This window comes from Chelonia mydas, chromosome 2 (genome assembly GCF_015237465.2).
Source record: "Chelonia mydas isolate rCheMyd1 chromosome 2, rCheMyd1.pri.v2, whole genome shotgun sequence".
Lineage (NCBI taxonomy): Eukaryota > Metazoa > Chordata > Testudines > Cheloniidae > Chelonia > Chelonia mydas.
The window spans coordinates 107,269,809-107,292,827 of NC_057850.1; the positions used below are offsets into that span (position 1 = coordinate 107,269,809).

The 23,019-nt window shown below is 38.5% G+C and overlaps 1 protein-coding gene and 1 long non-coding RNA gene across 6 annotated transcripts in view; one reads left to right on the forward strand and one right to left on the reverse strand.

The window, feature by feature from the left end:
• The window catches only part of KIF13A (kinesin family member 13A), a 189,276-nt gene that overhangs the window by 138,353 nt on the left and 27,904 nt on the right, over positions 1–23,019 (forward strand). For 3 of the 5 annotated variants that reach the window (XM_037893076.2, XM_037893074.2, XM_037893077.2), the window contains exons 15-27: positions 1,715–1,801; positions 1,909–2,075; positions 4,943–5,153; positions 10,476–10,638; positions 14,649–14,789; positions 16,455–16,604; positions 17,237–17,401; positions 18,125–18,298; positions 18,858–19,009; positions 19,146–19,278; positions 19,374–19,520; positions 20,413–20,451; positions 22,542–22,641. In XM_037893076.2, the coding sequence (XP_037749004.1) occupies positions 1,715–1,801; positions 1,909–2,075; positions 4,943–5,153; positions 10,476–10,638; positions 14,649–14,789; positions 16,455–16,604; positions 17,237–17,401; positions 18,125–18,298; positions 18,858–19,009; positions 19,146–19,278; positions 19,374–19,520; positions 20,413–20,451; positions 22,542–22,641 (1,829 nt within the window). The remainder of the gene's footprint in view (positions 1–1,714; positions 1,802–1,908; positions 2,076–4,942; positions 5,154–10,475; positions 10,639–14,648; positions 14,790–16,454; positions 16,605–17,236; positions 17,402–18,124; positions 18,299–18,857; positions 19,010–19,145; positions 19,279–19,373; positions 19,521–20,412; positions 20,452–22,541; positions 22,642–23,019) is intronic. The other 2 variants (XM_037893075.2, XM_037893078.2) reach the window with 1 other exon arrangement.
• Positions 5,703–9,308, reverse strand: LOC122464189. Its single transcript, XR_006288128.1, has 3 exons — positions 9,158–9,308; positions 8,650–8,806; positions 5,703–6,744 (listed from the first exon to the last, which is right to left on the reverse strand). It is a non-coding gene; the product is annotated as an uncharacterized LOC122464189 (long non-coding RNA).

Genomic DNA, 23,019 nt, shown 5'->3' on the forward strand with positions numbered 1-23,019 from the left:
TCTCATCACCAAAAGGTGCGTGCATTTTTATTTTGCTATGTCACAAATACTGTGTGCTCTGGTCAACAGCCATTTTCAATACAGGTGATGTTAACGGAAACTTTAAGACACCAGGGACCTCCAGGCCAAAGAGGAAGTTTCCATGCTGGTTCTGGATAAACCATAATCAAGGATGTCTTGGGAACAAGGATGGGATCATTGTTTACATAGATTCTGTGGAATAGGCCAGATGATAAAGATGTGCAGCTGCTGCTATTCTAACCTCTGGGATGGAATAGCAGCCTGTCGGTTGGTTGGATGGATGAATTCTACCCCTGTGAATTCACACTCTTAGGCTTTGTGAGAATAGATAAATTTCATCTGAAGGCCCCAATTATAATAATGCCCAGTAAATGTATGAATCCAGACTCTTTTCCCTCTTGTTTCTCTTACAGAGTTATAGGAACATTCCATTTATAGGAATTGTTTCTTCTTTGTTAGCATTTAAAGCTGTTCAACCTTGTAACATCACTTATGGCATGTGCAATAATTTCACACAAATATACTGCCTGTGATCTTACTGTTTAATTAATTTCACAGATATAGGCATTATAGGGTAAACAAAAGATGGAGGGATAATCTATTTTTCCAAACCCTATCTTCAGTGTGCTTTTTGTAGAGTACGTTTTAGCATGTATATCGCAGTGCTGCAGACTAATAATGTAAATTACAGAATTCCAGCTAGATGGTATTCAGATTTATGGTGATAGAGTTACAGTACAAGGAGTTAGTAGTTTTCACTGGCAAGAACAGAGGAGCATGTCAGTGGAAAAAACATATAACCATGTTTTGGTTGTGACTGATCTGAAATGCTTAAGTAGTTGTTTCTGCGATGTTTATATCAGCATGAACTTTGTTACCAGAGTTACAACTTTAAACAGAATGAATTATTTCATATCTGACACTTAAGATATTTGTGATACAAAACTGAATTCAGAACTCTGAACCTGAAGGGACAATATTGCATTTCATCTAGGACATTACATTTTAGAGGGAAATACTATTTGATTTATTTTTCTGCTTTGAGCCACAGAAGCAAGAACCAAACAATTCCATCTCACTTTTTTATGAATAAAGCTTAAATATAGATGACCCTAGATGCAAATGCCTTTTTTCAAAATTTTTCAAAAATAGAAACTTTTGACTAATAGAAGTCCAGTTTATCAAAAGAATTAAATTCAGTGATATGAGGGATATGTATAAATAAATTATATAATATCTGTGGTATGTATTAGCAATATTTACCATCTGTTAGATTAACCTGTTTCTTAGAGTTTTCCTTAGAAATGGCAAAATAACCATACATAAGCTTTTTCTAATAGGGTTTGAATGTAACTAGGTTCACAGACTGTTTACAATGAACAGTCTGTGACCCAGTTTCTGGAATGTGCATGTGGCTTTTTTTAACTACCAGCTATGAAACTAAAATGGAAGCCATCTCCCCCTACTGTTTATAGTGCAGAGGTGCAACAGTAGCAGTTTCTCAAAGGCAGTGGGAATTGATCTTTCATTAGCAACCTTTCACATTTACACTTTAATAAGAACTTTGTTAGTCTGTGTATGGTGTATTACATATGATCTTGTATAAGTGCGGAAAATAGACTCGATGAACTTGTAGGTATTTTCTATATATCATTTCTGTCATCTCACCAAAGTGGTCTTATTGTTCTTTTAGATCCTGTGTAAATGGCACACTGGTATGTACTACCACTCAGCTGTGGCATGGAGATAGAATCCTATGGGGAAACAACCACTTTTTTAGGTAATTGTATATTCCTTGATTTCCTTCCACTCACACATCTTATTTGCTTACCTGTTTTCACTCTTGTTGTTTTTAAAATCTTAAGTCACTTTTAAATTTTTAAATAGAATCAATCTGCCAAAGAGGAAGCGACGAGATTGGTTGAAAGACTTTGAAAAAGAAACCGTGTTAGCGGAACATGATTTGGATGCAACTAGTGAAGCTTCTTCAGAACCAGATTACAACTATGAATTTGCACAAATGGAAGTTATAATGAAAACTCTGAATAGTAATGGTAAGAGAATTGCCATATCAGGTGATGCACAAAGGTTGTTTGGGTCCAATTAAAAAAAATCTGCTCAGATATATGTATTTAGGAGTTGCTGGAGCATATCCATTATCCGTCTAGTCCAATATCCTCTCTGATAGAGGCCAATATTGGATGCTTCAGAGGAGGATGCAAGAAACACAGTCCTGGATAATTATAGAATAAACTGCCCAAAGGTGGAATTTCTTCCTGACCCCATCAATCGATGGTTAGCTCATGCCCTGAAACATCTTGGTTTTTATTTTTTCCACATTATTGTCCTATGTAATGTAACTGTAAATGATGATCATATAAATGTCTAATCCTTTTCTAAAACCTGGTAACTTTTGACCACAATTACTTGTGAATGTGAAAGTATGCTATAAATTTAACTTTGAAGTGTATTTTATGTCAATTTCTTCCTTTCTTTTCCACCACACACTGTTGATGTGATACCATAACATTGTTAACAAGACAGTAGCGAAACCAGAACAGACATTTTGGCAAAATAATCAGCCAGTATGCTTTGACAGTTGTTCAGCTCACAGTATTTTATACAATCTCACTTATTAAAATCTATTAAAGGAGGTCTCGTGCAGAAGAATCTCAATTTTTAGTGTCTAGCAAATTAGAACTGCTTGTATTGAAATATAAATGCTCAGATGCTACTTAAGCCACTTTCTGCAGATATTGGAAATGTTACTTGAAATGAGAAAACTGTTGGCTTCCCAGATGTTACAAAGAATATTTTTCATACTGTGGATTGTTCATGTAACAAATTTTAATGTTATCTATAGTAGCAGATGTCTGGGGAGATAGTTCATTCGATCTTGTTGGGGAACTCACTTTCTGGCATCAATTAAATAATAGTCTTTGAGTAATTTAGCAAACCCTTGTCTCAATGATTCACCTTTAGAATTATTTCCTGTACGTCCAAACACAATAGCATCTTTTCATTTCTGCCATGCTTGTCCATTATCTTCTGCGTAATGTTTAATTTTTCAATCATTCTGTATAATTATGGTTTCGAAATATTTTAGAGATGCTATAAAAATTTGCAGATGTGAAGATAATTCTGCTTGTATTATGCAAGTATTTAATATGATTATTATAGACAGGCAAATAAATAATTCAGCTTATATGCTTCTATCAAAACTCCATTCAAGCAATAATCCTTTTTGCTCCAAAATGTATCTGGAAGTTAAAAATAACTAATCATTCTAATGCCAATACAAATTCTGGCTACTTGTGCATAGAGTCTACAACTTGTGACAATTTAAGCTATGTAGTATATCATTTAATGTCTTGTGAAATGTTTAATATTTACATTTACGAGTTTTTACTTTGCATTTCATAACTGTTATAATGGTGGTATCCCTATAATAAGTCTGTGTGCAAAGCATGAGTTCTTTTCTTTGAGCGACAGTGATAGGATTAAAATAGTAACTTGCAGTAGTTTTCAGTTTTTCCAAAGATATGCTGAGAAGACATATATCTTAGATTAATACCTTTAATGATGCTAAAAATGATGCAGATAAATTCAAACTATTATAGCAGATCACAGGCAGCCCTCACTACTGTTATGTTCAGATGAAAAAATTGGGTTTTATAAAGAACTTTTCCTAGTTCGAAGAGTATATTAAAGTAACTTTACAAATAGTGGACCCAATTGTCCTCAATTAAATATATGGGGCTTTTCAGAATCTGTCCCACTAGTTTAAATATTAATTGAATTGTGAGCAGTCACCAAATGTAAAACTTTTGCCACATTTATCTATAAAAACATCAGAACTTTTTTTTTAGCTGAAAGTTGAGTATTGACAAGCATCTCTTTGCCTGACCAACACCTTGCAGAGTCTACCATACAGAGCCTCCATTTAACATGGCATCTTTAACAATGGCACGTCTCTCCATGCAGCACCGATATTGTATATGGGACCATAACAGGACTTGATATTTGGAGCAAAAGCAGGACCACTAGCATCTAAGGGCTTGTCTACGCAACCCCAGAGTTTGGGTTACAGGGGTGTGAACTGCACCACACACTAGTGTGCTGTGACTATGTTAATGCAAACTATGTATCTTTCAGTTTGTGTTCACATGATCTACATATGGCGGTTACAGCACAGCAAGCTAATTTATTGCTCAATAAAATCTTGACTTTAAGCTTCTCTTACTGCCAGTTCAGTTACTACATTTAGATCTTCAAAACTGAAATCAGCCCAGAGTTTATTGTACATTAGTGTGGAATGTACATATGGGACAGATTTAAAATTGACAATATGTGGCAGTAATTTATTATAGAAGTTTATTCTCTTTCAGAACCATGAAGAAGTTCTAGGAAACGTACACAATCTATAATGTGCTTTTAAAAAGAAAAACAATGTTTCTTTTCTTTCAGTGGTTGTTACTAACTGAAGTAGATCATTTGGTTGTTTGCTTCAGTTTTCTTCCACCACCCTCCATCACATTTCCTCAGCAGCTAATACAGAGAAAGTGAAGTTTTCCTTTCCCTTCCTTCTTTGTCCTACTTCACTGCTCTTACTAATTCATCCCTTTCTCTATCCTCCCTCCCTCCTCCACCTGGGGGGGCTATAATATATTTTAAAACAACATAAAAAAATAATGGAACTAAATGTTTGTCAGCCATCACTTGTCTCACTTTCTTTATGTGCTATATTCCTTTCCTTTTGTATATTTATTTTGACTTTTGGATTGTAAGTTCTTTGGAGCAATGGCTGCATTTTTCTTTGCTTTTGGAAAGTACCTGGCAATTTTTGAATGCTACTGAAATATAAATAATATGACAGTAATTGAATTAAAATGTTGTGTTCGCTCATTTCATCCTTTTCTAGACCCAGTCCAAAATGTGGTGCAGGTTTTGGAGAAGCAGTACTTGGAAGAGAAGCAGAGTGCTCTTGAGGAGCAGAGGATAATGTATGAGCGTGAGCTCGAGCAACTCAGGCAGCAGCTTTCTCCAGAAAGGCAGCATCAGCACGGCAGTGACAGGCTCTCATATACAGCTCAGACTGCCCAGCAAAAAGTAAACATCTGGACAGAAGAGAGGTGAGAATACTGGAGTTAAAACCAATATGAATGAGAAATACAAAGGAGAGGGCTAGGGGATAGAAGGACATTGTTAAACCTGTCTTCAACCCAGTTAAATCCCACTTTTATTTCATTCAGAGCTAGATTCTGACCTCTACTGCAGTGTGGGGCTTCCCATTGGTTTGGTATGGTGTCTCACATGCACCTTTGAGAGCAGAATTTTGCCCTGAGTGGTGTGGTGACTTTTATTTTGCTCCCCATGAACTCTTCATAGAGCAGTTCAGATGCTATGCAAGTGTTACATTCATACAGTTTTAACATTCCCTGCATGTGTTGCTGACAGATTACTGGAGGGAGGGAGGGAAGGGACAAATATGTAAGATCAAGCTTTGTCAAATATTACTGTGCCATTAGTGTACCCAACACTGTGAAAACACAGTCCATGCCCCAGGAATCTAACAATGTGTATCGAGCACAGAAAAAATTCAGAAACACACGACGTGCACAAAAAATTAAAGGTTTACTCTTAGGTTGTGCAAACTTTTTAAAAATAAATAAATCTGCTTTTAGAACACTGTCGTTGAAGGGCCTCACACAAAATGTGCATTTTGAGGAATGATTTTGAGTAGAGGCAGGTTGTTTAGTGTGCAAGGGAAACACAGGAGTTCCAATCATAAGGGATGGTGTGGAAAAACACAGACAAAGTGTGGGTGAAAGACTCACAAGGGACTTTTGGGAAGGAGATTTGGAAGGAGAGCTTAAGAAGTCGGAGAAGGAGTAGGAGGAGGAAATGCACCGAGTTTAGGAAGGGGTAGGGATGTATATTGAAGATGACAGAAGCTTGTTGATGTAGGAGGTGAGAGGAAGCTATTGGACTCACAGAGGGGAGTGATAAGATTTTCAGCAGCTGCATTTTGTTGTAAACAAAGTAATGTTTTGTTCGGGGTTCTATGATTTGTCCAACAGAAGGAGTGGCTAAATGGACTACTTGTTTTTTGTCTAACTCTGTTTTCTGTGAATGTTTATTTGCATTGTACGACAGAGACTTCATTGTTCACTCATCTCTTTTTTTATAAATGGTGACTTTGAGCACTCCTTTCTATCTTGGTGTATTTCCACTTCCTCCATAAAAAGTCAATGTAAAACAAAAGTCTAAACAGAGTAAGCCAAAATTGTCTTGCCTCATTCAGACCCAGAATGTAGGAAACAGAAAATAGAATCAAGATCTAATCCTGTAAAACCATGCATTTTGTGTTAGTTTTTGTGCAAGCCTTGCTTTCAGCGTTCACAAAGTCTGCCAAACTGGGCTTGAAAAAAATCTGCTTGTCTATTCACCAGTGATAACTAGAAAGATTTCACAAGCAAGGAGGGAAAACTGTAGTATTTCAGTTTTAATTAAAAATTGTTTCTAGCTCTTAGAGATGTAAAGAGAACCATCCTAATGTGAACTGAATGCAAAATGATAAAGTCTCATCTTCCTGAGTTTGCAGACAAAGCTCTAGTACTTTTACAGCTTCTTGCCGCTTTGCCAAGTAGCAGATTGAAATTAATAGGCCTCTGGTCAGATTCACTGTTGCTCTTCATAACTGCCTTGTGAACAGTAGTGAAGCTGTCAAAAAGAAAAAAAAAAAAATCACATAATTGACACGGTACCACTGCTTTGGAAAGGCTATGAGCAGCAGCATAGGTAAGAACTGGAGTCACTCACAAGATAGGTGGGAGGGAGGGGTAGAGACGTTTTCCCCCCTTCTTACACCTTACAGCAGCCAGAATGCTCTGGAGCAGGAGAATGGACAGAAAACTAGAATGGATGACAATATCCTCTAGCTTCAGGCTGATATGAAAAGATGAAGCCCCCAAGCAAGAAATGGGGTGGGCATGCCAGCACTCACCCTCTGTACAGCAACTGTTGGGGGAGTTTGGGAGGAATGGGCCTTCAAACAAGAACGTTGTCCTTGAATTTCACTGGTGGGAATCCCACCCTCATAGCTAAGGTCTCTAGGTCCTACTGCAACATAAAAACACCACCACCATCCATGGCAATTATGCATCTGATAAAAATTGAGTCCTATCAAATTATTTTAATGAGTAAAAGGTATCCTGCAAGCAATAGTGAACATTTCCAGTCCTGTAGAATATTTTCTTAGACTTAATTTTTTGAGCTCTAAAGCAGGCTCAGGCTTGAAGAGTGGGGAAAGGTCCATGTATTGGAAAGAGAAATCAAGAGAAGTCAGTGGGGAATGTTTAGTGTTAATTAGGCAGTAAAGGCACAACAGTATTTTGAGGGGGAAGAGGGCATCTACTGACCACGTGATGGGAAGTATGGAAAACATACTTCATATTCTAGGGCACAACACCATCTGTTCAGTTTGAGGGGCAAGGTGTAGCAGACCTTAGTGACTGGACTTGCATGGAACGTGACTGGTGTGTATTATAGGGCACGTTCCAAGTGCCACTATAGTTAAGGGTTAGCTGCTGTTTGTTTTAAAACCAACGTCTTTCAAGACTCGATATCCAGATGGATATTTGCTTTTGTTTGTATCCAAATGGAACTTGGCATACATACTTTGTATAGTAAAAACACCAAAATCCCAGCTGAAACTTATTTTGTTCGCTTCAGTTTCTGTGGCGTGTTTTTGTGGTGCCCTAAGTACATTCCCACAACTACACAAAGAAAACCAGAATTAAAATATACAAAAAATCATGAAAACTCCCCACATTAATAATTGGCTGAGGTAACAGCCCCACCTAGCTCTACACTATGCTTGTCACCCATTCCTTCCCCAAAAGCCTGAGGAAAAGAAATTGGCTTTGTAGCATTTCCAGAAAGTTGTTAAATTCAGGCTCTACTTGGACCAAGAAAGGGAGCCAACGACTTCTCCTGGAAAGAGTCTTGTCATCACCCTCCCTCCCTTTTTAAATTAGTAACCTGTTAGCTTGAGTACATCTGCTGATCTGACATGAGGAAGCATCACACAGGGAGAAAAGGGAGTGTATTTTATATAGCCAGACCCCATGCCATTTAGAGCATTTATAGATCAAAAACACGTTCAATTCCACATGGAAGCCAGCAGTACAACAGAGCTCGCATGTAACATGCTCTCGGAACAGAGCACTGCTTAGTGAATAAGTATCTGCTCTAGCTTCAGCTTCCTGACGATCCCACAATATGTGTCTCAGTAGAATGCATTATTGCCATCTAATCTCAAATTGCTGATGGCATGGATAACGGTAGTAAGAGGGATGGGGAAAGGAGTTTCCCTCTTTGCCCCGGAGCAGGTGGCAGGGGGAATAGGTGGCTGGAGGAGGAAAGGAAGCAGTCTTGGACACAGCTGCTGCCTGAGTATCTGGCCTCTAACAAGGTCCCACTTGTATTGTAGAGCTGAGCCAGATAGGAAATAGGCACTAAGCTTGGTACTTTAGAATAGTAAAGACACCACAAAGCAGGCCTCCTCGCTAATCCTACCAATGGTCTTATCCCTTTCTGTTCAACATGTACATAATTTTGTGTTACCTTGCATGAGAGAGCTTTCAGGGCAGAAGAACAATTGCCCAGAACTACTGTCTGGAACTCCACTCAAAGTGTAGCCACTCAAGAGAAGTTCCTGCTAGGGACTACACGCAGGACAACAATATGGCATGGTCTGTGGTATTTAAGGCATCTGACCGATCTAAAAGAGTAGAAACAAAATATCCATTAGGCCAAACTCTGCCTATATCTACATGCCCCACAGAACAAGCTTGCCACTCCTCCCAAACATGTCTCTAATCCTCTATAATTGATTTTCGTAGGATTGTGTGTGTGTATGTGTATGTATGGTGGCAAGATGGCCAATGTTAGTATGGTGGGTCCTGCGCTTTTCTTGGCAGGGGGCTAAGACGCCACCCCTTGCCCCTGCTCTTGGGACTCTGAGGTCCCTGATAGTGGCCCGGGAAGGTGACAGAGGAGGGAAGCAGGGGAGGGGTCTGGGTTTGCTCCTCACTCTGAGCCCCAGCCCCTCTCAACCCCTGTGGGTTCTTACCCTCTTTCCCCTTGGGTGGGGAACCTTCGGTCCTCAGACGTTGGGGGAGGAAGTCTCCCTCCCCTGCTGGGGCAGGGTCTCCCTTACTTCAGTTCGCTGGTTTTTCAAATCTTACAACACCTCCAACCTCCAGTCCTCTCTCCTTCCTCCTCTTCCCCTGACTGCCTGAACCTGCCTTATTAGGTTCCTGACAGGGCTTAATTGACTACAGGTGCTCCAATTTAACCTGTAGCAACCCTCCCTAGTCTACAGGGAACCATGCCTTAATTAGCCTAGGGCTTGTATAGTTCCCCTTTACCATTCTACCACTGCTCCCTGGCCCTCCTATATCACTATATATATGTATATACACATGAATACATATGTGTATATATGTAGTCCTGGGGACTAAGGAATCTCAGGTTTAATTATGGATTTTATGCAAGAAATTATGGGATATGATATACTCCCTTGTAAGTGCTGCTGCGCATCTGGGATGTGCAGACCCCTTAAACAAGGCAGAAGTGATTGGGCTGCTCTCTCTATTACCCAAAGAATAAACATGTAAAACTTAAAAAAATTAATGTTGGGGATCCTACATTAGGAGAGTCTAGACTTGCATCATAGGGAGGAGCACCATATGCAGGTTGTTGCTGCCAGTTTTCATATTAGATTAAGTTTGTTCAAACAGGTCTGGGAACCCTTTTTGGAATTCATACAAAGGGTGTTAACCTGCACACAATGCTCCAGTTGTTAATTTGTGCAAGTATTTTTTAATTATAGGGTGCATTTGATATGTGGAACATATGATGATTTATACTAGGGATGGCTAGTATAGTGGGCCATGGAATCCTACAGCACAGTAGAGCCCCCAGCTAGCCTTATCTTTTTAATAAGAAGGTGTAGACACAGGTTGTAGGTTCCAGCATGTAGTTTGTATGAAGATGAAGCATCATATGCTGGGGCTGGTAGTCTCTGGGGGCCACACCTCCAGATGAAAGTGAAAGACAGATGGCGGTGTATTTTATTGCTTCAAAATTAAGAACAGCCTTCAGGCTCCTAGCAAATTACCAATAAAGCAATTCCTCTGTAAATGTGACTTTTAGTTGGGAAAAGTTTGGGTGTAATTGCTCTGGGCTTTCCTCCATAGCTGTATGTTTGTTTCATATGCTAAGATTTTTCTCAATAAAATGATGTATAAGACACATTTAGTGTTAGTACAGCATTTCTTTACAGATTTTTTTAAGAAAAAAAGGACTTGACTAGCAATTCTGTTTGTGACCTTCCAATAATAAAAATAGGTTTCCTTCTATTTTTAATGTTATCTGCTGCACTACAGGGATGAATTGTTCCGGCAGAGCCTGGCTAAACTTCGAGAGCAAATAGTAAAGGCCAACACACTGGTGAGAGAAGCAAACTTCTTAGCAGAAGAAATGAACAAGCTAACTGATTATCAGGTGACACTTCAGATCCCTGCTGCAAACCTCAGTGCCAACAGAAAGGTAAAAAGAGCTAATCTCAGAAAGATGGAATTATTTTATTGTCCTGACCATGCAGGAAGAAATATGAGATGCAGTGTTTGTTGTTTAACTAGGCCCCAATTTTACTCATCTAACATCTGGGAATACCTGGCAATCAGTTGTACAGTGCAGGTCATCATTCTTTTGTTAATAATTTCCATTTATCTGGGAGTGCTGCTGTCAGCCCTCACCTTTCCCAACCCACTCCCAGCCAGCCCGTTGTTGAGACCCTAACGGTCTCCTCTTGTATGAGAGTTAAGGAGGACTGGAAAAGGGGGAGGGAGTTGGCTCCCCACTGTATCAACCCCACCCTTTTTCAGGCTTCCTTAGATGATTCCTCCCCCTAAATCTTATTCAGCTCCTGTTTATCAGTGAACTGTATCCCCTGTATAACAAGTACCTGCTAGCTACTGAGTTTCAACATTTTGACTAGTGCTGTCAATTAATCGCAGTTAACTCACGGGATTAACTCAAAAAAATTAATTGTGATTAATCTCAGTTTTAATCACACTGTTAAACAGTAGAATACCAATTGAAATTTATTAAATATTTTGGATGTTTTTCTACATTTTCATATATATCTCGTATTCAGTGTTAAAATAGTATTTTTCAATTCACCTCATACAAGTACTGTAGTGCAATATTTTTATCGTGAAAGTGCAACTTACAAATGTAGCATTTTTTATTACATAACTGCACTCAAAAAAAAAAATGTAAAACTTCAGAACCTACAAGTCCACTCAGTCCTACTTCTTGTTCGGCTAGTCATAGAATATCAGGGTTGGAAGGGACCTCAAGAGGTCATCTAGTCCAACTCCCTTCTTTACCTTTACAAGAGATAATGCTTCCCACTTCTTATTTACAATGTCAACAGAAAGTGAGAACAGGCATTTGCATGCAACTTTTATAGCCAACACTGCAAGGTATTTACATGCCAGATATGTTAAACGTTCATATGCCGCTTCATGCTTCAATCACCATTCCAGAGGACATGCTTCCATGCTGATGATGCTCGTTAAAAAAATAATGCGTTAAATAAATTTGAGATTGAACTCCTTGGGGGAGAACTGTATGTCCCCTGCTCTGTTTTACCCACATTCTGCCATATATTTCATGTTATGGCAGTCTCAGGTGACGATCCAGCACATGTTGTTCATTTTAAGAACACTTTCACTGCAGAATTCACAAAACACAAAGAAGGTACCAATGTGAGATTTCTAAAGATAGCTACAGCACTCAACCCAAGGTTTAAGAATCTGAGGCCTTGGCTACACTTGTGAGTTACAGCCCAATAAAGCCGCCCAGAGCGTTGTACCTCACTCCCAGTTCACACCGGCAAGGCACGTATAGCGCTGTGTCTCCGCAGCTACAGCGCTGCTGGTACTCCACCTCCCCAAGAGGATTAACAGCTGTTGCGCATTGGCTGAGACACTCCAGCTCCAGTGTAAACGGGGAGTAATGTTATTACACACTGATTGACCTCTGGAAACTCCCCATAATCCTTTTAACTGAAGCGTCCTCTCTTGTTTTGTTGTGAACTCCGGACGAGGAAGTGCCATTTCAAAGTTCCATTTTGGGGGCTGCTTATCAAAAAAACAAACACAGCTACTGTTTGCTTTGAATGAGTGAGAGGTAGGCAGGGGGGCTCCGTTTGGAGTGCCGACACCTAATGTTTGCTTGAAAAGAGAGGCGACGTGGGGGTGGGAAGGGGGTTGGGGTCCATTTCGGTGAGCGGCTGCTTTTCTCGTCTATGAGAAAAAAAGAAACAGCTGCTGTTTGCTTTCAGTGAGTGAGAGGGAGGGGGTCTGTACTTACAAGACAGCATGCTGACACACTCTTAGCCCCCCAAAAACCCACTCTCTCTCCCCCCACACTCCCTGTCACACCCCACCCCCATTTGAAAAGCATGTTGCAGCCACTTGAATGCTGGGATAGCTGCCCATAATGCACCGCTCCCAATGCAGCTGCAAATGTGGCCCCGACAGTGCGCTGGCAGCTATCAGTGTGGACAGACTGCAGCGCTTTCCCTACTCAGCTGTACGAAGGCGGGTTTAACTCACAGCACTGTACATCTGTAAGTGTAGCCAAGGCCTGAAATGCCTTCCAAAATCTGAGAGGGACGAGGTGTGAAGTATGCTTTCAGAAGTCTTAAAAGAGCAACATTCTGATGTGGAAACTACAGAACCCAAACCACCGAAAAATAAAATCAACCTTCTGCTGGTGGCATCTGACTCAGATAATGAAAATAAATATCTATTGGTCTGCACTGCTTTGTATGGTTATCGAGCAGAACCCGTCATCATTATGGACTTATGTCCCATGGAATGGTGGTTGAAGCATGAAGGGACATATGAATCTTTAGCACATCTGGCATGTAAATACCTTGCAATGCCAGTTACAACCGTGTCATGAGAATGCCTGTTCTCATTTTCAGGTGACATTGTAAACAAGAAGCGGTCACCATTATTTCCTGCAAATATAAACAAGCTTGTTTGTCTAAGCGATTAGCTGAACAAGAAATAGGACTGAGTGGACTTGCAGGCTTTAACATTTTACATTGTCTTATTTTTGAATGCAGGTGTTTTTGGACATAATTCAAATATTTGTAAGTTCAACTTTCATGATAGAAATTTCACTACAATGCTTGTATTAGGTGAATTGAAAAAAACTGTTTCTATAGTTTTTTTACAGTGCAAGTACTTGTAATAAAAAATAAATATAAAGTGAGCACTGTACACTTTATTCTGTGGTTTAGTTGAAATCAGTATATATGAAAATGTAGAAAACATCCAAAAATATTCAAATAAATGGTATTCTATTATTGTTTAACAGTGTATTAATCGTGATTAATTTTTTTAATTGCTTTACAGCCCTAATCTTGACCTAACATCCTTTCCTACCTCACTGGGTCCCTTACTTGCTGTGGGGAAGGCAAAAAAAACACCCCACCTCAGCCAATCTGGGGGTGAGGGAAAAACTCCGTCCCAGCTGCAAAAAAAGCACAACTAGTGCAAGCCCACAGGAGATCACAAAACCTAGTCTTACTACAACCCCATGGGAGAGAACATGGGTCCTGCTGATATTGTGATTGGGGGAGAGTGAGTGAGTTCTTTCTGGAATTCTTGAGTACAGGTACCCTCCCCTTCCTCCAGTACACATGGTGAGTCAGTACCACTATCTGCTCTGGCCACTTCCTGGTCCCCCCAGCGTGGCTCTGGTAGGTCCGTTGCCCTGGCCCCTCCCTCGTAACCCAGATGCAGGTAGGACCCATAAAGGAGCGCTGTCCTCTTTTTCCGTGCTGCCCAGGCAGAGTCATCACATTCAATTGCGGTGAGCACACTTTCATTTTAAAAGGAAGACATTATCATGTTTAGGTCCAAAACTTAGTCATTAAAGTTAATAGTAGGTGGAGTATGGACATTTACTGCTTAATATGTGGAGAGTAAATAGTTTTAAAAATAAGAGAGCAACATTAATTATAGCTCCTATAACTTTCTTTTACCAGTATCCTTCCATCCGTGCATGCACAGCATGGGAGCTGATGACACTTGTTCTGTTTTCTTGCTGTGCAGCCTAAGTAGAGTTCTTTGCTTTTTAAATTCAAATTGGGAAGATTTAAAAAAAACAACAACACTTTTTTGGGCCTATGTGATATTGTCTTTACAAAACTTAAAATAACCTATTTAGTCTTTTAAGAGGCTTATTGACATTTGAGATATATAGTAAAATCTACTGCTGTCATTATCACTTGAATTTATGAGAGAGAATTTTTATTTAACACACCTACATGAAAAATAAGTTATTTGAGAAGGACAAAGGGAAATAGCCACTGGATCTTCACAGCACTACATGCTGAGTTAGAGGGCAGAATATAAAAGGGAGCCATGTACTCTGTATTTTAGTACTCTTTGAGAATATAATTTGAGTGAGGAGTTTAAATATTTTGAAGTACAAATTTCTGTGCAGTCAATAATTATTATTCTCTGACTCAGAGGGGGGCAATAGTAAGTGAGCCAGCTATTCAAGTAAGAAGAAAAGGAAAAGGTACTCAAGTGTGGACTATTGAGAAACTGGAGAACAAATTGATTGACATGAGAGACTTATATCAAGAATGGAAGGAGAAAGTTCCTGAGGTATTTAAAATACATTTAAAAATGTCAGAATGTATGTATATGTCTATATCTTTACAGGTTCAGTACAAAGAATGTAAATATGTATACATAAACCGGCATGTACAAATACTGTACTTTGGTGAAGAAGAATTTTCTGCATGAGTTGTTGGTGGAATTGTGAACAATACTGAAATGCAGAATGTACATTACAATGCATAATAAAAAATAGGCTCCTCATTCTGCCCTCATATACGCACATTACACTTTTATTGACATAATTCCAATTAACATGACGCCAGTGGAATTCGCACAAGTATTTGAGAACAGAATTTGGTCCTAGAACTTAAAATTTGCTACTCTTTCCCTTGTGTATTTTTTGTACATGATAACTTCAAAGCCCTAAGTAGAGTTGGTATTTGGTTAGAATTAAAATATCAAGTTGGCCATAAGTGTAAAAATATTCATAATGCTTATATATAAATATCATGCCTATATGTAATCATATTAGTCCTTTCCTCATTATATCTTGCAAGAGAATGAAATAGGATTTGGTTGTTCAAGAGTGTGCCCGTTAAATTGCCAGGTAGGAATACATCAGCAGCATGCTATCACATGGCTGATATGGGGAGCACAAATTATTCTGACTCTCGCAGTCTACGTGGAGCATTATTCTCACAACAGTTTGAGCAATCACTTGGCTTCTGTGTGCATTATTGCTTCTTTGGACAGGATGATAAGAAATACCTTCTTTCAAATCATGTTTGTATTGTGGGTCTGATCCTGCACACATTGAAGTCAATGGGCCGTTGATTTCATTGCGCACAGGAGTGCTAAAATGTACATCCTTAAGTATTAAAAGTACGTCTCTTGGTTGTACTAGTCTTTTTTCTTGGGCATGAATGATCTTTCCTGGAAGTATGTAGTGCCTATATGCTGTAATAGTACTACTGTGGTTCAAATGTTTGTGTTTGGAAAGGGAGAGGAAGAGGCAGGCAAAGAGGAGGAGCAGGATATAGGGTTCTCATGCATCCACAGAGCAGTATACATCTCTATGGGGATTCCTAGCTAGATACTTTGAGGCGGAGCCAGATGATCTGTTTCCATGCATGGGGTGTTTGTATTTAAAAATCTGTGGAGATTATTTCAGCCATGTAGCATTATGGAAGCTGCTCCAGACCTGGGGGAGATTCCTCCTTGAGTGCTCTCTTAGCGCCTCTTGCTCTTGCAGTGTTCCTCAGAATCCAGCCCATATATCTAACTAGGTATTGGGAAAATAATTTGATTCTTTCTTTTTAAAGACCAGTTTCAGATGAGATATAAGGAGGTGCAACTCCTTGAAGTCCTTGGAATTGCACCGATTTAGAACAGGGTCTGAATTTTGCTGAAGCTCTTTCAAAATGTAGGTCATATATTTTATTATTTGTATGAGTGAAACTAAATTATTTAATGATCCCCATCCCAAAGATCTTATTTGAATTTTGTGGTGAGCTTCACATCTAAATTTAGATGTGGTGTGATGACTGAGAGAGAAACATCAGTGGAGTGGGGTGGGGTGACTAAGGGTAAAGGTCACAGAATAAAGAATATATGTATGTTTGGTTTGGGTTTGTGCGCATTTTGATAGTTCCAATAAGTTTACAACTTTTTAAAAGTAATTAATGTACCTTTTTAAAAAAAACAAAACAGATAAGGAAGCCCATTGGTAAAAAAGGTGACCCTTTCTATGAAGCACAAGAGAACCATATCTTAATTGGAGTAGCAAATGTCTTTTTGGAGTGCCTTTTCTATGATGTTAAACTTCAATATGCGGTGCCAATCATCAGCCAGCAGGGGGAGGTAAGGCTAAATAGAATCTTAAAGTATTGGTAATGTATAATGTATTGCAAGTGGAAAGAGGCAGTGAAATTAGTTCTGGGTTTGTAATCTGTTTTATAGATAGATATCTCACACTAAAATTTTGACTAACCTAAATGTTGATTTTTTTTTAATTTTTATGATGTTGAGTCTTTTTTGTACCTTTAAATATGCAATCAGCAAAAAACTATTCATTTTATGGCTAAGAAAATTTGTTCGACTAAAAACGTAAAATGCATTTTGTGATGGTAATTTGGCAGACAAGTAATAAAAGGTCAGAGATTAAGGCCCCCTCAGCTCTTTACAAAATTTCTTTAACCCCAATTAAAATTCAGCCACAAATCCACTACAGTAATGTCCCTAAGTACTTTTACTGTTGTGTGTGAATTGAAAAGTTGAATAGTGGGATAAATGTATCATGCATTCATTTCCTCCATATTCTCTCCCTTTTATTTTTCCTGGTGGTATTATTTCCCTTCTATTCAGTGTTTAAGGTGCAGTGGCGTTTCAATTCCACTGCTTGTTGCCTGCTCCCTTTCTCTCCCCTTTGAAGTTGGATATTATACAATGTTCTAATGTTCTTAGAGCATAAGTACTTAGTATTTGTGCTTCAGGTTGCAGGACGGCTGCATGTTGAAGTGATGCGAGTCACTGGTGTTGTTCCAGAACGTGTACCAGAAGGGGATGACTCTTCTGAGAACTCCAGTGAGAGCGGAAGCCTGGAAATAATGGACAGCAATGGAGAAATTATTCACAGAGCAAAAAAGCTCACCTGCAGGGTAAGTAGGAGACAATCTGTTAGTTGAGACTTTTTTTTAAAAGACAAATGTATTGTTACAATCCAATCTAAATATTAAATTTTGCAGGACTTGGTTGTTTAAGATGTTGTTAATAGGAAAGAGACTCATCTCTTCCACTCTGATTCAGATGTAGTCCAGATTAGTAGTGATCAAAAATGATTACCATTGAATGACTGTGAATTGAGTGGTTTAAATTCAGTTTCTAGTGGACACAGGTCCACACCACAAATACTGACATCCCAAGAGACACCCTTCTTGGCAGTCACAGAAGAGGTGATCCTTGCATTTCAGGGTTGATTTGTCAAGTAGAAAAGTTTTCGTGGCTGTTTATGCTCTGTGGTTAGAGACTGTTTCAATCTCAGCTGCCATCAGTACAATCCCTTCAAAAAATAATTGTGTGTATATATAGTTTTAAAATGTAAACTTACGTATTCAATTTTGGGAGCCTAGCATTTTACACGATCAAAAACGTAGATCTAGGTCTGCAAGTTAAATACTTAAACACTCTGCACACACATGCATCTGAGTTTTTGCATATGCAAAACTGCAGGCTTCCAGACTAGATGCATGTTTAGAAAGTGTTTGAGGTCTCTTTTGAAAAATTGGTCCTGAATGTGAATTGTCACTTACATGCTTTAGTTTTTAAACAATCTGTAAGAGGAAATAATCACATTACTTTAAGTGTGTATTTATCTCACTCAGGTAAAAATAAAAGAAGCAACTGGACTACCACTGAATCTGTCTAACTTTGTCTTCTGTCAATACGCATTCTGGGATCAGGGTGAGTCAACTGTAGCAGCCCCAGTGGTCGATCCTGATGTGCCATCACCTCAGAGCAAGGAAGTTCAGTTTACAGTGACCTTCTCTCACTGTAAGGTAATGATTTTATTTTAAAACAGCATATCAGGAGGGCAATATGTTTGAGATGAACTATTCAGAGCATGACTCTAAATGGCATGTAAACTTTTGGGGAGAAAATGCAACTAAATGTCCTGTATCATAATCCCTAGGAAACTGCGTTTTGGGGGAGAAACTCAAATTTATAATATGCTGTAGTCATATAATAGTCATAGCTTGTTATAATTTAGTTGTATGTTCAAAACAGTTGTCTTTAAACTTGTAAGGAAACACCAACACTTATAATGAGATTTTGCTATGTATTAATTGAAGTTTTAATGATATCAGTAATTTAGAGAGCATAAACATAAGGCTATTTAGAGTGTGGTTGAAATGTTAGAAACACACCTATATGGATTCTTGAGATTTGTCTCAAGTCTTCTCTGTCATCAAGGCCCTGCCTGTGAATCTAAGGCTTCTCATCCAAATTCTTACCTCTACCATGCAAGCAGAGACCACATTTGCTTTGCCCCCTGTTGCAAACAAAATGAGGAGATTTGATTTATTAATTTAATACAGTTCCCTTCTCTGTTTCCAGGACTATGTGGTAAATGTCACAGAGGAATTTCTGGAGTTCATTTCAGAAGGAGCTCTTGCTATTGAGGTGTGGGGTCACAGATGTACTGGCAATGGCAGCTCCGTTTGGGAGGTTGATTCTCTTCATGCTAAAACTAGGACACTGAGAGATAGGTATGAATAAGCTACAAGGAATGATTCCATCAGCTTTCCAAAGAGATTAGGGTGAGATACTTGCAGTGTTAGAGAAACTTTGTACTCTTACTGATCTGAATTACAAACATTGCTTGTTTGGGGTGTCTCTCTCTAGGTGGAGTGAAGTAACTCGCAGAATAGAAATGTGGATTTCCATACAAGAACTAAATGAGATGGGGGAATATACAGCAGTTGAACTCCATCAGGCAAAGGATGTAAACACTGGTGGGATTTTCCAACTTAGGCAGGTACTGAGTCCTTTTCCTGCCCTGTTAACCTGCTTTAAGAGTATTCTTAAAATGTCGTTCTTAATTTCTCTCTGGTTCTTCTGGTCACTATTCAGGGTCATTCTCGAAGAGTTCAGGTGACAGTGAAGCCTGTACAGCATTCGGGAACACTTCCCCTCATGGTGGAAGCCATTCTTTCTGTCTCTATAGGCTGTGTGACTGCCAGATCAACCAAACTACAGAGGGGGTTGGACAGCTACCAGGTAGGGCAACTGGTTAATGCACTGAGTTAATAATTATTTGCTTTGCTGTCTGAGAACCTCCTTAAAATAGTTCAAGTTATAAAATCAAAATGGAGGCCAGAGTATTTTAATGTAATCATATCCATACATAATATTCTGTTACTTTTGCTCACTTTAACAGATGCCAGGTATATATGTGTGTAATATGTGCTTATAGGCCCAAGTTTTTCCTGTTGAAGCCAGTGGCAGAACCCCTACTAATGTCATTGAGCGCAGATTTGGGTGCAGAAATACACATTACCTATGTGTGTATATACACGCATTTAATGTACATATCAGTTCACTATAGAGCCACCTAACTTTCCCTTGCCTGTTTACAGTTGCATATATAATAGAAGTGCTCAGTCATAACGTTATATCTAAGGGCTTGTCAATATTTTGTACAATCCATTATTGTCAGGGGTTCCTACCTCTACCATAATAATGTTGATCTGATTCCTTAATTCCTGCCTATTGTCTCGTGTTACCTGTTCTCTTTAGAAATTTAATAGCATCTTGTCTGTTTAAAAACGTGTGCAGTATGTATAAGAAGCAAAATACATTTGAAAAAAAAATTATCATGTAACACTAACAACAATATTCATATCACAGGTGAGATACTAAGATCAAGTAAGAAAATTGAGACCAGTACTTTTATTTATTAACCAATATCATATAACCAAACAAAAATGCAAGGAAATCCGCTAATTGTATGACTCCAGTGATTAAATTTTATAAATGCTTTGCCTTTATACCAGTTTGTGTGTGATGGAAATGTTTGGGGTTTTATTGGTATGTGGTTTTTTCGGTGTGCTGTTTTGTCAAGAAAAATGCATGTTCTTTGTGTTTTACAAAATTTATTTTCTCCTACCAGAGAGATGATGTTGATGGTGGTGATATGGATAGTTATCAGGTATTGCTGCTGTTGCTGTATATCCTGTGGCATGGGGCACAGCTAATGCTAATAGCCAGCAACTTTTAAGTGGATAAGAGTATTGGAGCAAGCAAATGCAGCTTTAAAAATACATTCTCTGCATTAAAAATATTGCCTGAGCTATAAAAACATTGCCATTTCAGTATATATTATATTATAATTTACTTTATAATCTTACACTTCATTTCTTCTTTCTTTAGTATTTCCAACAATCAGATCTTCTAACTTCCTGTTACTTTAAAAAATAAATAAGCTTAGCAACTTTAATATTAGAATGAAAATACAGTTTCTTACAATAAAAACATGCAACCTTCATTAACATTTACTATCCAGAATTTAGATCGTAGGTTGTTCTTTAAAAAGCAAATTCCTTGTCTTTAGAAAATGTCTTACTGTTTGAAAATGCTAGTAGAGAGGCAGAGTGGAAGTGCTGTGAAATTAAATATTTTAATGAGAAATTTTGTTTTTTAGGCTATTGAAGTTTCGTTTTTGCTTATCTAAAAAAATAAAAACGTTAGTCTGCATTTTCAAAAAGAAAAGGAGGACTTGTGGCACCTTAGAGACTAACCAATTTATTTGAGCATAAGCTTTCGTGAGCTACAGCTCACTTCATCGGATGCATACTGTGGAAAGTGTAGATGATCTTTTTCTACACACAAAGCATGAAAAAATACCTCCCCCCACCCCACTCTCCTGCTGGTAATAGCTTATCTAAAGTGACCACTCTCCTTACAATGTGTATGATGATCAAGGTGGGCCATTTCCAGCACAAATCCAGGGTTTAACAAGAACGTCGGGGGGGGGAGGAAAAAACAAGGGGAAATAGGTTACCTTGCATAATGACTTAAGGTAACCTATTTCCCCTTGTTTTTTCCTCCCCCCCCCGCCCCCCCTCCTCAGACGTTCTTGTTTAACCCTGGATTTGTGGATTTGTGCTGGAAATGGCCCAACTTGATCATCATACACATTGTAAGGAGAGTGATCACTTTAGATAAGCTATTACCAGCAGGAGAGTGGGGTGGGGGGAGGTATTTTTTCATGCTTTGTGTGTAGAAAAAGATCTTCTACACTTTCCACAGTATGCATCCGATGAAGTGAGCTGTAGCTCACGAAAGCTTATGCTCAAATAAATTGGTTAGTCTCTAAGGTGCCACAAGTCCTCCTTTTCTTTTTGTGAATACAGACTAACACGGCTGTTACTCTGAAACCAGTCTGCATTTTGTATTCTGAGTAGCTTTAGAGATGTTAAAATCTGGAAAGCTAAAAATATGTATCACCAAAACGTAGCATTTAAAAAGAATAAAAACAAATGCTAAAAATGGAAATCATATTCCTGATATCTTCCTAGTTGTAAGACTTAAATTTGATTTTGGCACTTGGAAGAAGCAAAACCTTATTCAGGCATAGGTGTTGACATCCCTTAATATAGCATAGTATGTTCTGCAGTTGTCTTCAAAATGTCAGTTTAGGTACTAACTTCCTGCGGGCTGTTTGTGCGCTTCCTGACACCTTGAATCACAGAGAAGAATAGTCCAAGTTTTCCTGTGATGTCATAAAGCATGAATGCATGATAGATTTTGTTTGCATGGGGAATTTTTTATTGCACTGATGGCAGCTAGTAACAGAATTTTGTGCAGGTTTTAAGGGTACACTGACCTGTCTGCAGTCTTCAGGAAAACACCTGGCCAATGTATAATACCTATTTTTCCCCATTCCACTGCTATTAAACAGTTTGGATGCCACTTGCCTGGTCTTAATACTTACCTGTAAATCACAGATTCTGTATATGAACATCTTAGAAATGTTGATAGCATAAAATTATACAGCAGCTGGTATAGTTTCAACTTTTCATGCTTTTCCTCTTGTAATTTGAAACTTGAAAAATACTGACCTTTAATTTCTGGATGGTGCTTAATCAGTGTGCATGATATAAATGAAAGCTTCGTGCATATTAATCATGCAAAACTGTTCAATAGCATTTCTGATCACAAATTATCACATACAGTTGTATGTCCTTTGTAAAGATCAATATTGTATGTTCAGGAAAATATTTTCTCTCCTCACATTAGGAAGAGGATCTAAACTGTGTGCGAGAAAGGTGGTCTGATGCGCTCATAAAACGCAGGGAGTACTTAGATGAACAGATTAAAAAAATCAGCAATAAGCAAGGTTTGTATCACTTGAAGCTTAAAATCTCTTTGTACTTTATCCCCCTTTCCAAGCAGACATAGTTGTACTTGATGTGAAACTTAGAATTGTGAGCTTTTGGGGACAAACTTGTCTTCAGTATATCTGTGGGCAGTGCTTAGCACGTTGTTTAGAATACAAATAGTAGCTTTTTTTTAAAAAAAGTCACATTAACCTATAGAGGAACTTTTTCTAGTAAAGTGGAAATGTATACAGTAGTTCAGATTTCAGTGTCACAAATCTGCATAGTGTGATTTATAATCTAGTGATAAACTGTAACTTTATTATAGGGAAATGTGAACTACAAATGTACATCTAAGATACATCTAAAATCATACATCTACTATATTGTCTCTTTCA